At 40.2% G+C, this 15,511-nt stretch overlaps 1 protein-coding gene across 3 annotated transcripts in view; it reads right to left on the minus strand.

Annotated features, from left to right (window-relative positions):
- Positions 1-15,511, minus strand: part of TMCO3 (transmembrane and coiled-coil domains 3) — a 29,685-nt gene that overhangs the window by 7,162 nt on the left and 7,012 nt on the right. The window contains exons 1-9 of one of the 3 annotated variants that reach the window (XM_066618949.1): positions 12,835-12,889; positions 11,962-12,154; positions 11,124-11,303; positions 9,778-9,969; positions 9,123-9,251; positions 5,638-5,730; positions 4,333-4,519; positions 3,025-3,142; positions 1,350-1,545 (exon numbers count right to left, since the gene is read on the minus strand). In XM_066618949.1, the coding sequence (XP_066475046.1) occupies positions 1,350-1,545; positions 3,025-3,142; positions 4,333-4,519; positions 5,638-5,730; positions 9,123-9,251; positions 9,778-9,969; positions 11,124-11,240 (1,032 nt within the window). In that variant the 5' untranslated portion in view covers positions 11,241-11,303; positions 11,962-12,154; positions 12,835-12,889. The other 2 variants (XM_066618948.1, XM_066618950.1) reach the window with 2 other exon arrangements.

Consider the following 15,511-nt stretch of genomic DNA (forward strand, 5'->3'; position numbering starts at 1 on the left):
TCACATGTGACTACTATATGGAACATAAACAATGTAAACTCTGGTCCACAAATACGTAAGCCATAATACAGTGTTCTTCAACCTTGGGGTCATGACCCCAGTAGAGTTGCAAAGCCTCCATTTTGGGATTATAGCAATTTATGGGAATGAATAAGGTTGAAGACCACTGGACTAGAGCACCACCAGCTAACGGGAGGCATGTGGTATACACTTTCAAGTACCTGGAAATTGTATCTCAATCCTGCTCAGGTTCTTAGGAACTATGCTAAGATAGCTTTCACTCATGCTAGGCTTCATGGTAACTTTTTCTGCTCTCTCTAATAAGAATATCTGGTTACAATGAACAGTGCTGAGAGGGTATAATGGGGGCACGGTGTGGACAGCGACAGGGGTAGAGAGGGTCCCAAGAGGGGGGGCAGATGAACGGTGTGTCCCCAGTCTCATACATTATGCATTGGGGTTGTGGCATGAAAAAGGTTGAAGACCACTGCCAAAACACATTGATTAGTCTTTTACCTACCACATACTATGGATTTTTTAAATACCCATATATTTTACAGTACTGAGTATACATATTCAAAAATCATGGACAAAAGCACTTTGCAAAGCACCTACTAGTTTTGTGGTTTATATGTTGCTCTTCTAAATGTGAAGAAACTGAGAACCAATCCATAAACTTAAGTGTTGCAACATCTGTTGTTAATAGCTCATGCAGCTTTATAAGCCACAACAACCACAGCAACAAAACAAGGATAACAGAGAATTGCTGTCAAATTCAACTATATTGACAAAGCAAAATGTGAGTTTTAGAAAGCAATATATAGTATTGCATTCTAAGCAATACCAATCATTGAACATTGGCTCAGATTACTTACATCTATTAGTAGATGCTGGCTCTTTTATATATAGCTCTGGCACTCTTCTTGTTCTCTAGATTTGGACTTTTGTATAAAAATGTATGGGCAAGGCTTGCTCAAGTCATTATATTTGTAATGCTTGGAACATTGACTAAATTACAAAGGAATTCTAAAGCTGTGAATGAGAAAGGATTCTATAACATTTTTTAAAGGAGCCAATTTTCTGACTTTAATTGATGAACACCAGGTTCCATTTTTAAGCATTAACGTTTATTTCCTTTTCAAAGAAAGTTATTAAATAAATTATATAAATTGTAATATAAAGTCATTACATGCCAAAAAAGAAAGCCAAAGTTTTCTGTTCACTTATAAACCTAGGTTCTGTGACTGAATTCTACATTTTTTAATACAATTTTTAAACTAAAAATGTTCAAAAATAATATGTTGCTATTTAATGTGTATGTTAAGAAGTATAAATATTGGAAAGATTACCATCAACATAAGAAACATAAAAGCAGATATTCCTAGAACTAGGATTTCTTTATTTCCTTTGCTTTCCATATGCAACTTGCGGTAATATGGTCCGATTAGATAAGTCTTTAAAACAAGACATATAAGCAAGACAGCAACCAGAGAAAAGAGAATTTGTCCAATCAGCGTCAATATTCTCAGTATTTCCTTCACAATGCTAGAAAAAGAGAAAGAATCAATTTTAGCATCTTCATTCTAAAAAGGTTATCTTCAATTTTATGTTTCCTTATTAAAAAGGGAAAATACATAAATCCATATTTTTCACTTACAGCTTCTTGCTGAAATACATCATCACTAACATTTTGGTGTTGAAAGTCAGGGCGAATCAACAGGCAGCCCAATCCGAAGTCTCATTGGCAGAGCCAGGTCACACGGAGGCAGCAGGAGGTCTCCTTGGGGTAAAGGGATATATTTTCCCTTACCAAAGGTAAAGCCCCAGCTGTCTCTATGGGACTTCCTGGATCCACACCAGTTACATCACTGGCTCAAATCCAGGAAGCTCTGTGTAGGGTTACCCAGTGCAGGAAAGGTGTTTGGATGTGGCATGCACTGTCGTTGCCAATCCCACACCCCTCCTGGGCCCAATCTACCCCATTCTGCTCTCCCCCAAACAGAAACACCCCCTCCCCATCTTCAAAACACCCTCCCACAACCCTCTTCCAAGTCCCCGCACCACCCAGCACAACCTTACCTGTGCCAGTTGGCACTGGGATCAAGTGTGGCACTGCTAAACTGACATGGGCCTTTGCACCAGCCCAGCCAGCTCATGAGTAGCTGCAGATATGCCTTATGGCATGTTTGCAACACTCAGAGCTGGCATGGGTACAGCTGCACCAAGGAAGACTTAGGATTGTGCTGTTCAAGTACTAGTAAGGGCTCAACTATTCATTACTTTTATTAGAAAAAGATGATGTAATAATAGTGCCAAAAGTGGCAATAATAAGCTGCTTCTAACAGCATTATTTTTGTTGTTCTTAGGAAATTTCATTCACAAAAATGGATTGAATCTTACGTGAGCAAGTCAGGGGGGGAAATTTTTGCTGACAACTCCATCTAAGGTCCCCATACTATATCTTACATTACGCACAAGCCCCCAACTCTCAGCAGTGGTTTTGGAGGATACAGAAGGCCTGTGGGAAAAAGGGGACAGGAAAGCCCTCTTCTTCTTGTAGAAACTATTCATGGTTCTCTACATCCTTTCCAGTCTAAGATTTTTAGTAAATGCTTTTAAAATTAAGGAAATAAAGAAGGCAGTTATAATGCAGCAACATGCACTATGCACATACATATTAATGCAAGTAACCATGCCCTGGTAATCTCCCTTCAACAACTTCCATATGAAACTCAGGGAAGAGCAGAGGCAGAAGGGCTGGTGAAGAGGAACTTGACTAGGAAACTTCTGTATATTTTTGGCTGTAATGCACTTTTACCTCTGGATTGCAGTCACTAAGAGTAGTAGATAGTTGCCGTTCGTGAGAATTAACAAACTATAGTTATTAAAAGTTATCTAATACAATTAATTGCAAGCCCATTTTAAAAGCTGCAACTACTTGATATAAATACACCATATATGCTCCCCTGAGATAAATGAAGTAAGGGTAGGATAAAAATGTAATAAAAGATGTTACTTTGTTACCTGGGGTGTGTGCCAACTCCAGCTTGAATAAGAGTTGGCATAATAGCTATAAATAAGCCAAGCTGTACATCCTGCATAACCAACATTGAAAGCAGAACACTGCTATAGTCTATATCACCTGTTAGACAAAAGGTCAACATTTAATAGGTACTTTAATGCAGAAACTATATTCATATTACTAGCACGTAGAAATGATAAGGATTAGCTATTCCAAAAGGTTGAACAATGTAATCAAAATATGTTACTGCAGCCATTTGTTCTCTCTCAGGTAGATGTATAATTAAAATAGAACTTCAGCCACTTGAAAGTTCCCTGATTGGGGTTACCAGGCCAAGGAAGGGGTGGAAAAGTTCATTTCCAGAATAACTCCTTAGAATGCAATTCCCAGGAAATACACATGTACTACATGTATAGCTCTTAATCCAAGAGTTACCCAAGTGAAAGTGTGGTTTTCAGAACATCTATTATTGAATGACAATAATGTAATTTTGACTCCATGGAATTCTCCATGGAATTGTGGAGACACTGCAAAGCACTTCCAGTTTCCACTTCCGGTTTGAACATTGCAAGGCTCAGGGAGCCCTGCGGAGGGCTGCGAAAGGCTGCCTGCACCTCCTGCAGCCCTAATTACTTAAATGTAAGTGCAAGCACCCCTCCTGTTCTCTCCCCTTAAGGACATGATCTTAGGGATCACTTCCCTGCCTCCTGCCCCTTAAAGGAGCAGGGGAAGCTTTACATGAACTGGTGGGTCACGACCCACCAGTTTGAGAATCACCAGATTAAAGAAAGATCTAGCGCAGGGGTGTCAAACTTGTTTCATATTGAGGGCCGAACAGCATTCATGATGCCTGCTGAGGGCCGGAAGTGATGTCATTAGGCAGGAAATGATGTCATTAAACACATCGTTATAAAAAATAAGCACTTTTTCTCACTTAGGAACTCATTAGCTGCAAATGACAGAAGATAAAACACGCAAAACTTGATCATATTTCAAGATATGGGAGAGTCCAATTTTCATGTGGGCTGCCCTTTCAGAAGTAACACCTCAGCACTGCTCAGCAGATGAGAGCCTGAGGGCCAGATAAAAAGCTTCCGCAGGCCACATCCGGCCCCCAGGACTTATGTTTGACACCCCTGATCTAGCACATGAGCTAGAGGACAATTCCCTTTCACTTGCACAGGCATATCTCTTTTTATTTTTGCAGAATGGAGATGAAAAAAAAGGTTCTTCTCTCTTTGTTCACACATGTGGACTACAAGTACAATTAGTGTTGATATGGGGATACTCCATCCAAAAGTTACACCTACCTTCTTTATCTCCCCGTGCAGTCCCTGCAAGGAACCTGGATACCAATGGTGTGCTTGATAACGATAAACAAGTAGCAATGAAAACACTCTGTGTTGCTCTAATTTGTAGCATATGTCCCCACAGTAAGCCAAATGCAATCATCAGAAGTGTCATGTAACAGGGTCCTTGCAAAGATATCTTCCATACCTTTGAGAATAATATTTACCAATTGATATAATATAGTTCCAACATTATTCTGATTATATTATGATTTTCAATTTAATACAAGCAGGATTTTCAGAAGACAAACACCAATAGTTCTTTAGGCAACCAAAATGGTTTTTCAGGGATTCTAGATTTCAAACATTTCAAACTCTAAAAAAGACTTCCCCCCATATGATATATATTTTTAAAAACTATCCTTAACGTATACTAGGAGCTTGCAAGCTCTCCACTGCTCAGTGGAAAGCTGGTTCTGAACCATAATTTTTAAGTAACTGTAAAAGGTACTATCAGCAAACAATTCTACAATGCTGAATACAGACAGTAATTAACTTGCCTTCCAGCTGTTACCTTGAATATATAAGCAGTCAGTATTGGTAATAATTCTGTATTATTCAAATGCTATAAGCATACAAAAAATTTATTTACAGTAGTTAGACAGACACTTATAGGTCGATCAAGAGTGTCTATTTGGAAACAGGGTTTGGTTCTTTGAATTACAGCCACACTGTAATTTACTTTCTTTAAATGCACAAAGAGCATGCACTTAACAACATGAACTTGTACCAAATGTGCTATTTAACCTAGTGATATTTCTGTGAAAGTAAACGATAGCCTACAATTAAAGTCAATTTATGTTTAAAAAAAATGTTGTTATCTACAGAGAATCCTTGGGCCTAGTTTTCACTAAGGTGACTGCCTGGCTGTACAACATCAGAGGCTTGTATGAGAGAGTGCTGTTTCTCACTCACACAAACACCCCCTCCACATAGAAAGATAGCTTAGCCTTCTAGATTAGTTTTGTATGTTAATTCTTTTGTATGGAAGAGCATTTGAATTCTCTGAAGTAGTACAGCCCAAGGATAAATTTACCACTTTGGTGAAACCTTACTGTCTATGTATTTTAGAATGAACAGAATTACTATATTAAAAAACAAATCCTACGAATTAAAAGATTAGGAGAACAAAAATATTTTTTTCCTTTATAGTTGTCAAACAACAATAAAATAGATCAGACAAGTCTTAAAAAAACCCGAAAATATAGTTTTAATATTCACAAGTCATATACAGTGATAAAGTGTATAAGTGTTTTGGATAAATACCTTTCGTAACCTTTCAGGGGAAAACTCCAGGCCAACCAGAAACAGAGTGAAGAAAACACCAAATTCTCCCACAGTCTCTACTTGTACAATTGACTGAAAAACACACATATATTCAGTGTGGTACAGTCTTATTATAGGGACAGACTTTTGCTTATTGTTTCATAGGAAATCAACTGTATTAATTTCTGTTGAGCTTTGTCAGTCACAGTAATGTACACCAGTTACTCAAAGATGACAACAGAACTATGGCATATGCTATGGTGTGATGTTTGCATGGATCAGTGACATCACTATAGGAGTGCAGACTGTACCGGGTGACATCCTTGGGGAGGGCGACACCACTACTGGCCAAAATTGTGAAAATCTTGGTATTTTTGAACAATACCATCATGTTATATATCAGTCAATGAGTAATGAAATGTAGAATGGAATGAAAGAAACCCTGCTGAAATATCTGAATTCTATCAAAAGTTATAGCCAAATAACCAGAAAATGAAAACGGCTGCCTTATATAACAAAATGGATTTCTCAGTGGATTAACTCAGAGTGGATTCACTTAGAACTGATCAATGACCCTGATTGTTCCAAAAGTCAATGGAACCAATTAAGTGTTAGTATGAGACCTCTCATTTTTCTAATTTCTATTGATCATAGCTAATAATAGAACTCTTATTTAATTGTGAGAGTGTCATCAAGTTGGCCACTTTTTTTGGTTGGTTACTGAATTGTTGGGTAACCTGTATTGTTCTATATTAAAATAAATGAATACAATTAATGGGGGTCACACCAACCCTAGTGATGCCACTGCTTTTAGGCTGTGCGTACAATATTGTAATTTATTCTGTATGGCCTCGTACAGGAAGAAGTCCATCATGGAGGTGATGCAATGAATTCTCACACTGGGTGACACAAACCCTAGTGACACCTCTGACTAGAACTATCCAAAAGAAATCATAAATCTGCAGATCTTATTGATAACACAAGCCTACAAAATTGAGGGTCAGAAAAGTTTTTTCCAAACCTTATGGTGGTTTGATATGAATTTGGGGTGCCGATTCCAAAAATGGCATCCGTTTTGCCCTATCACATCTAGTTTTGGAGATCTAGTATAGCCTCATTAGTGAATGGTTCAAGCAGCTTTCTCATGAGGAAGCCATGGTGTAGGCTTCCTCATGAGGAAGCTGCTTGAACCATTCACTAAAGAGCCTATACTATATCTCCAAAACTAGACGTGATAGGGCAAAACGGATGCCATTTTTGGAATTGACACCCCAAATATACCCAGGAATTGGTGTGACGTTTAAGGAAGGAAAATGTGTGTTGGCCTGGGTAACCACTTCCAACTGGTTATTCAAAATTCCTTCCAAGAGTTCTCACTGGCTTTTAACTATGGACTAATAGTTAGTGGCACTGAATACATCTTATGATTGGTCACAGCGGCTAACAGGGACAAAATAAAAGGGATATTTTGAGAATGACTTGTGGTTAGTTGCTGGGGTTTGGGAAGCAGTGTTGCCAGGAAGGAGAAGATATAAAGAAGAACTCGTAGCTGATAATCACAGAAGAAGTTGGGGGTAAGGGCCGGTGGGGCTGCAATCCTATCCACACTTACCATTGACTAGAATGGGGCTTACTTCTGAGTATACAGGCATAGGATTGGACTCTAAGTCATACATCTCCACACTAAAACAGGGTACTTCAGAGCCTATTTGTCCTTGATAGCACAGTTAATCAACCTATCCCCAAAGCTGCATGTTGCAGAACTCTAAGGGCCCAATCTTTCCAATTTTCCAGAGCTGATGCATCTGCAATGTTCCTTTACCTTGAGGAGGCATCCATGACTTCTCCCCCTTCAGGATACAGTGCATGCCCTGTTCACACAGATGCATCAGCGCTGGGAAGTTGGATAGAATTGAGCCCTAACATTACTTAAATATAGGATTTTAAACAGAAAAATGTTATTACTCTTCCTGCGTGCAACTGTGTGTGTTGCAACTTGATCAGAGTTTCCATGCTGCTCAGAAACAGAGCTGTCAGCTGTGCAATATACAGGCGGAACCTTTTTATGTGTGGGCATTTCGTTTCCTGAACCTCCACGATTGGGAAAATTTGCATTTTGCTAAATCAGACCCAGAAATGTGATTTTACACAAATTGCATAGAGTTACACAAATTGCGTACAGTTAAGCAAATAGCGCAACAGCCTCACACTTGGGGTGGAAGGACACTAAGGCAGCTGTTCTCAATTGCCTCCACCCTCCCTTGCCTGCTGCCCCCACTTCTTTCACATGCAGGATGCTGAGCTTTTAAGAATCCAGTCCTATGCACTTCTACTCATAAGTAAGCTCATTATAGTCAATGGGGTTTACTCCCAGGAAACTGTGCCTAAATCTCATACTTTGGATTGCTGGGAAGACTTGTTTGTTGGGCTCTTTTGTTTGTGTGGGCTGGAGCACAGAGAGCCTGCAGCATCTCAGTCTGAAGGAGGGGGGAATTAGGCAAACACTCCATGGGTTTTTTTAAAGCAATCCCCTCTGTTACTACCGCACCTGCCTCTGTGCGCGCGCGCGCGCGTGTGTGTGTGTGTGTGAGAGTGAGAGAGAGAGAGAGCCTGAATGAGCATGCTGATGCGCATGCTCCACCTTGCTGCACCCGTTCTGGCTGTAGAGGTTTTTCCCTTGACTTCCCCTCTTCAGCCTCTGATGGCTCAGGGGTTACAGGAGTCTTACTATTTCTTTGCAATGCACACAATCTTCCAGAACCTCTTCCATGGCACCAGGGCTATTTCTGTGCCCGTGCGAGGCGAAAACTTTTTTCAGTGTTTTGGGCTGCCTTGAAATGGAGCAAGACAGCAGCTTGGGGCAAAGGAGGCAAAGGTGTATGTGACTTTGAATCCCCCCCCAGCTCTTTAGTTAACAAGGATTGCAAAATCTGCTGCTCTTTTCCTTGCCCCCAGTCTCTGCTTGCTCACTCAGTTTTCGTCTAAAAGATATGAATGCCACAAATTTAAAATATATACATACTGCAGAATATTCACAGATATTTTGAAATGGAATACCATAATTTCTCTATGCAATAGCACAAATGATCACTTGTCATGGGGGGGGGGGGGTTCAGGCCTGGGAAGGGGGTAGGGATGGCAGACCACACCTGAAAGCCCTACATAGACTACCTGAATCTGCACCAGCTATAGAACTGGTGCAGATCTGAGTAGTCCCATAGGGGATGCTGACCCAGACACGGGGTAATAGAATCTGTTCCCTTACCCCAATGAGACCTCCAGCTGCTGCCCTGGCCGTCAGGATACAGTGACAGCCATTTCGGTGCTGCTGTACCTCAGGACAGGCAGTTTGGATAGGATTGGGCTGCCTGGTGCAGTTTTTGAACTCTTGGGCAAGTAATAGTGGAAGGCTTCTTATAGCATAGAACACCCCCCCCACACACACACACAAATAAAAGAAGCTTTCCAAATATATACCCTCTTACCTTAATGCTATTTAATCCCGATGGTCCCAAAAGAACTCCACAAATAATATATCCAAACATAGTTGGCAATCCTATTATTGTGCACAGCCAGCCACAAGGCAAAGAAAGCATTCCTATGGTCACAATATCCTAATGAATTAAATAAAGATGATTTAATTCAAATGATACATACATATTTAAGAGAAGGTGACAGCATCCTGGATAGAGACTACTACTAATCTGGTAGGGGACAGTACTTATTGGTTAAATCACTATTGTGCATCACCAGGCCTACCTTATTCCTAATTTTACCCAGAGGTGGGACAGGATGAGGAGCAAGCCTCAGGCTCATGTGCTTTCATTCCCTCTTAGCAGAAAGAAATTGGGTGTGCAATCACAGCAGAGGTTGAGTTCTCTCTCTGTTACAGTCTCTCCCTGTATAGCAACAGGCATGTGAAGCTAATTTGATTGGAGTACGACAGGACAGGAGAGGCTATGCTAATCCTGACCACACTTCCCTGTTGAAACCTTCCCCAGCATTGCAAGTCACAAACAGCATGATGAAATTCTTGTCCTGGGCTCAATAGTAGCACTACACTGCAACTTGTTGTCAATCCTCTCCTCCTGAATTCTCACAGAAACAGAATATATTCAGATGCACTAAGATCCAGTATACCTTTATAAAATGGTGATCAGCACGTGGAATGGTTGAGTCCCTAGGCTTAGTAAGTATGTACTGATTGTTTTGAGAATCAATAAGCATACTTAAACCCAAATCATCTTCTACTTCTCTTTTTGAAATATTTCTTTTTGAATCTGCTTCATCCTCTTCCACTCTTAAAACAGCTTCAAAATTAACTCCTCTCACCTGTCAACAAATTAAAAAAATTATCAGTTTGCCTGTTTTCTCCCCCAGGATTGAAAAGAAGAAAATGAATTCAGAAGTACTTTGCCCCTGCAGATGACAAGTCTGGAACCTTAGTATTCACTAATACCAAACCTTATGTGCCATGGCCCAGAGTCACAAGTTCCTGACATCTCAGCTTTAATCAATTCAAGTTGCATATCTTAAAATACTATATTCCAGCCAGCACCATTTCTCTTGCCTATACTTTATATTACCAGTTTATAATGCTGACCTCAAATACTAGTAGATTATTATACTTGAAATATTATACTTCAAATTCTACAATTATGCAGCATATACTTGTTACTTTGTAGTATTTGCCTTTTTCCTTTCACAATTAAAATAAGATCTGGGCAGCCCAATCCTAAACTGCTCACACCACACAGAATAGCTGTGCTGAAATGGCTGCCACTGTATCCTGCAGGACCAGGGCAGCCACTGGAGTCTCCTCGGGATAAGTGTACAAATGTTTCCTTACCCTGGGCCAAGCTCCACTGGTGACAATGGGTCTCCTCAGATCTGTGCCTGTGTAGCATGTGCAGAACTGAGGTGGCCTGTGTTGGGTTTTCAAGCACAGGAGGGGGAAGAATTTGATTCAGTGGCAGACTCTTGCCACCGTTCCTGCCCCTGACCTGGGCCTGATCCTCCCTTCTGTCTGCCCCCCTCTCGGTTCCGCCCTCCCCCCACACCAAAAAGCTGGCTGGCAGGAGCACTTATTGCCGGCTGCTCCAGCAACACATCTGCCTGGCACCAAGATCCAGGGCTGACTGGTGCTGGCCTTTCTGCCGGTGCAGCAGGCTCACTGTTGATGCCAGAATGCCTTATGGCACTTTTACGATGCCTGGAGCCAGTGGTAGAGTTGCAGCATCAGTCCATCAGGATCAGGCTCTTAATTGTTTTTCTGAATTGCTTCCATTTTTTTTAAAGCAAACTTTATATTCCAACAAATGGTGAAAGCCTGTATCTTCCCATATATATTTCATTTGCAAATATGCCACAAACTATTTTTTACTTTCAGTTCCACAGTTCACAAAACTATTTTGAAAAATGTTGATAAATTACTGTTTCATAACAGTTCTCATAACAGCTAAAACAAATCACTTAAGTATACTTACTGACTTGTTGTCATCAAAGGCATGCTCTCCTATTTCCTCTTCCAGCCTATCAGCTGCTTTTCTAACATCTTCAAGAATCTCATCAAGAATGGACAGACTTTTATTATGATGCTGCATGTTTTTCAGGGCTTCAGCTTGGTGCTTTTCTGCTGCTAGAAGTTCAATATATTCCGTTTCCTCCTATTAGAATTGTAAAAATGCCAATATTTTTCCTCCCAAAGTTCAAGCACACAAGAAAAGAAAAAAAAGGAAAGTCTGATCTTAAGTTGGCAGAACAGAAAACATCACTTTTGAAAAAGCACAAATACTCTTCACACAGGTTTATGCAGTTCTCAAATCCCCCTACTGCCAAAAGATCCTCACAAAGCTGGAGTAACAATTTTGAAAATGTCATTTTAAAATGAGGGTTACAAATAGGGTGAGAAATAGCCATATGGATACATTTACATCCCTACCAGTAGGTACTACTTGTTTATTATATTTTTATTCTACCTTTTCTTCAGGGAACTCAGAGTAACATACATGGTTTTATTCCTACAGATCATCATAAAAACCCCGAGGGGCCATTTAGGCCAATAGACTGTCATTTACCAAACATTATTCAGTAGCCTTCACAGCTGAACATGACTCAGTTGAACCTACTCAGCAAATTACTGCATCTCTTTGGTAGATGTGGTGTTAGCAGAGAATTTCCTTCCAGTCTCACATATCTCCCTACAGTGTTCTTGTCATTCTTCTTCCCTGCTGATGATTAGACTGCTGAAACAGAGCTGAAAGAAGTAGATAGCTATGGCCGCAGAACACGTACAAATGTTGCAGGCATGCATTTCCCTCTTACCTGCCTCTGAAAGACATCAATACTGTCCAGCAATAGCAAACATTGTCATATTTGGTTCTGAGGGATTTCAACATCAACACTGATACCACCTTTTCAGGTTTATTTTGAGACTTCACTGACAGCTGACAGCAACAATGGGGCTGGTCCTAGAATGTTTTCAGCCTATGTAGTCAGCCAAATGCTCCTAGAAAGTCTACAGAGCAAGACGGAGTTGAATGTCATAAGACTGACAGGATTTATTTTTTCCATCTTGACATTCAGCATAAAATGTACAAGTGGCATTTTTTTCCAACTACATAAAGGAGCTAACAAAGACTACTCACTCGAGGGTTCTTATTGTGACAAGATACTGAGAGCCGACAGAAGAACAGTATTTAGTTAATAGGAAAAAATTTTCTATTCAGGCCTCCCTAGGGCATAATGATGTCATTTCCAGTTTCCCTGATAAACCAGAAGTCCCTTACAAGGCCTTCTGAGGGTCCTGGAGGCCATGCACGGCCTTTCTGGCCCTACTATAGCTTCCGGACTGGAGGCAGAGGATGCGATTGGTGGAGGGGCAGCATGGCTAGGGGGCACTGCCACCCCCCAGATGTGCCACTAGGGGTCACTTGACCCCATGGAACCCTCCCGGTACACCACAGCAAGAGGCCATATGTAGACGTCTGGTGTGCCTGGAAGCATGGCATGAGCTTGCAGTAAATAGAAAGTGCAACCTTACACCCCCCCACAATGCATTGCTACCATGTTTATAAAGGCCAGCTATCATTATATTATATGACAATTGACATATTATATTGTTATATTATAGATATTATTCCACCCTTTACATTTGAAGTATTGAATTAACAGTCATATCAATTAAGGAAAACCAACCTTTATTGCAGCTTCCCTCAAGGCTTCCAATCGCTGCCGACTGCTCTCTTTCATGTTTACTACATCTTTGTAATCACCTTGTAGAGCTCTTTGGAGCCCATAGATTGCCTGAAAGACTGAATTTTCACTTTCATTCAGCTCTTTTTGGAAAATTTCAAATGTGTGGACCTGAAAAATCCTCTCTTCGTGTGACAGCCCTGAGTCCCTTTCAACTGCTCTAATTGCACTTTTTAGTTTGTTGAGAACCACATTCTTTTGACGCAGAAGTCCAGATAGCTTTCTGCAGTTTTCCACAAGCCACTGTTTCCTCTGAGTAACCGCAACTCCTTTCCCACGGTGCAGCTTTATTGCATGTTTCACTATATCCTCATGTTCTGCAGAAGTTACAAACTGACAACAAAGCAGTGAAGCAAACACCCATGATGAAATTAATCCAATTATTTCCATTGTCCAGTTTTTATTACTGATGTTAAAAAAGTGCTCAGAAGTTATGCAGAACTTTCCATTATATAATTTTTGCATTTCAAATATACATGTAGCATGACTAAAAGTTAGTTGCCATCAATAATATGTTGTGGGACCACTGGCTCAGATATGAATTCAGATTCCAGAAAGGATGAAGACTAAAGGTCTTAAGCATTGCATGCTCTTCTTTATTCAAGATTAAATTCTTTTGTATTAGCAATGTGTTCTTTCTTGGTCCTTTTGTCCAAAACATAGCACTAGTTAACATCTATCAATCAAGCAAGAAAAAACGGTTGTATTGAAGAATATGCTATTATCTTTCTCAGTTAGTATCAAGGGCTCATTAGATAATTTCTACTACTGGAATGGTTGCTTGATCTTCTTACATGGAAAATAAATCACTGACAATCCTATAATATAAAACAATAAAAGTGAAATGATTACTTAACAGTATTACAATCCAAATGTTTTATTTTTAAAAATCTTGAACGCATGTCCTCCTGTTAAGCCAACAGAAGACAGAGAAAACGAATTACATTCATTTCAAGAATTTATGTATTAATGTGTTCAGATTAAAACTTCAAACCTTGTGCTATCACTTTTTGGTCTTTAAGTACAGAATTCATACACAAAAAGCAATGTAATATGTCAATGTCAAAGGTTATTATAAGCTACCACAGTATTCTATTTTACATATTACAAATAAAGATAAATACATAAATGGTTCAGAATCATCTTCACACTTATTGTTCTGGTACATAATAAATTGAGACAATATTTCAATAAACGTATGAACCAAATGCTTTGGTCTGTAAGGTAGAACAAAGTCAGTTAGTTTAATTATATGTTGTGATAAAAATGCAAAATCTGTCAGAATTAGTTTCAACTAGTCAAAATGCAAAGCTCCCAAACATTTTGGGAGTTTGCTGTTCCAACTAGTCCAAATGCAAAGCTCTGGAGCAGCCACTTTCAACCACTGTACTGTGGCAAACTGGTGTGCCATGAGTGTGCCACAGGAATTTGGGGGAAGGTCATTTATTAATAGGGCCAATGGGAAATGTGAGCCCCCACTGGCAGCATGGTGTGCCTTGTCAATTGTCAAAAACCTGGTGGTGTGCCTTGACCATTTTAGTGCCTTGTCAGTGTGCCGTGAGATGAAAAAGGTTGAAAATAACTGCTCTAGAGCATCTTTGGAAATTCTCTTTCTGACTTGTAAGAACTGGAAAGAGCTGTACCAAAACACACAGTGCCTTCACATTCTGCCTAAGCAGAACTAGAATCTTCAAAGATGCTTGGAACATTCCCATTTTTACTTGTTGGAATCTGTAGTGACAATTTCGTGACACATATATGACATATTTCCAAATTTTTTTACCCAGCCTGTCATAGTTGGCACTTCTGGTCTTTCCCCAGAATTCTGCAATGCTTATTTTAGTAAGTGATAAAACAACAGTTCTGAATCCACCTCCACCACTACATCTGTCCCATTCAGTAACAGGACTTTATGTGGATCAAATCTTATCTCATACCCAGACATATCCAGGGCTTTGTTTCTAATGGAACGCGGGGGGACAGAGTTCCGTCACCTTTTTGCAGGGGCCCCTCCCCTTCGGAGGCATTCCGGGGGAGGGAGCAAAACAGAGGCATTCGCTGGATGGGTGCTTCGGGGTGCAGGGTGGGTGGGTGCCTGGCCCCTGCCTGACCGCACAACAACCCCCTCCTGCCCCCATTCCCAAGCTCTCGCCTGAGCCCAGCCCGCCTCCCCGCTTGTTTGCAAACGTAGCTGTTTCTATGTGAACCTAAGGTTGCCTCTCGTGTAAGAATTCCTTTTTTTGTTCTTACTCCCACAGTTGTTTAGAGTAATTTTACTACATGGAACTCATGTAAGCCATTTTTTGGAATCCATTCACTGCTCCCTCTCCTTGAAGTAGTGCCACACTACATACTAGATGCTACAAGTGCACCTGTACAGTATTTTTCCCCATGTGTAGAAAAAGTAGCTAGGGGGAAGGGGATGTGGAGATTGACAGCCCAATCCTATGCATGTCTACTCAGAAGTAAGATCATCTTTAGGGGAGAAACACATAAAAATATTTTATTTCTCCAATAAAAAATGGTTTAAAAATAAATAAATAAATAAATAAAAGATTAACAAGTTGTGAGTTCCTGCACCTTTTTTTTTTTTTTAAGGAAGCCATGTGGCCGCGTTTAC

This window comes from Tiliqua scincoides, chromosome 3 (genome assembly GCF_035046505.1).
Source record: "Tiliqua scincoides isolate rTilSci1 chromosome 3, rTilSci1.hap2, whole genome shotgun sequence".
Lineage (NCBI taxonomy): Eukaryota > Metazoa > Chordata > Lepidosauria > Squamata > Scincidae > Tiliqua > Tiliqua scincoides.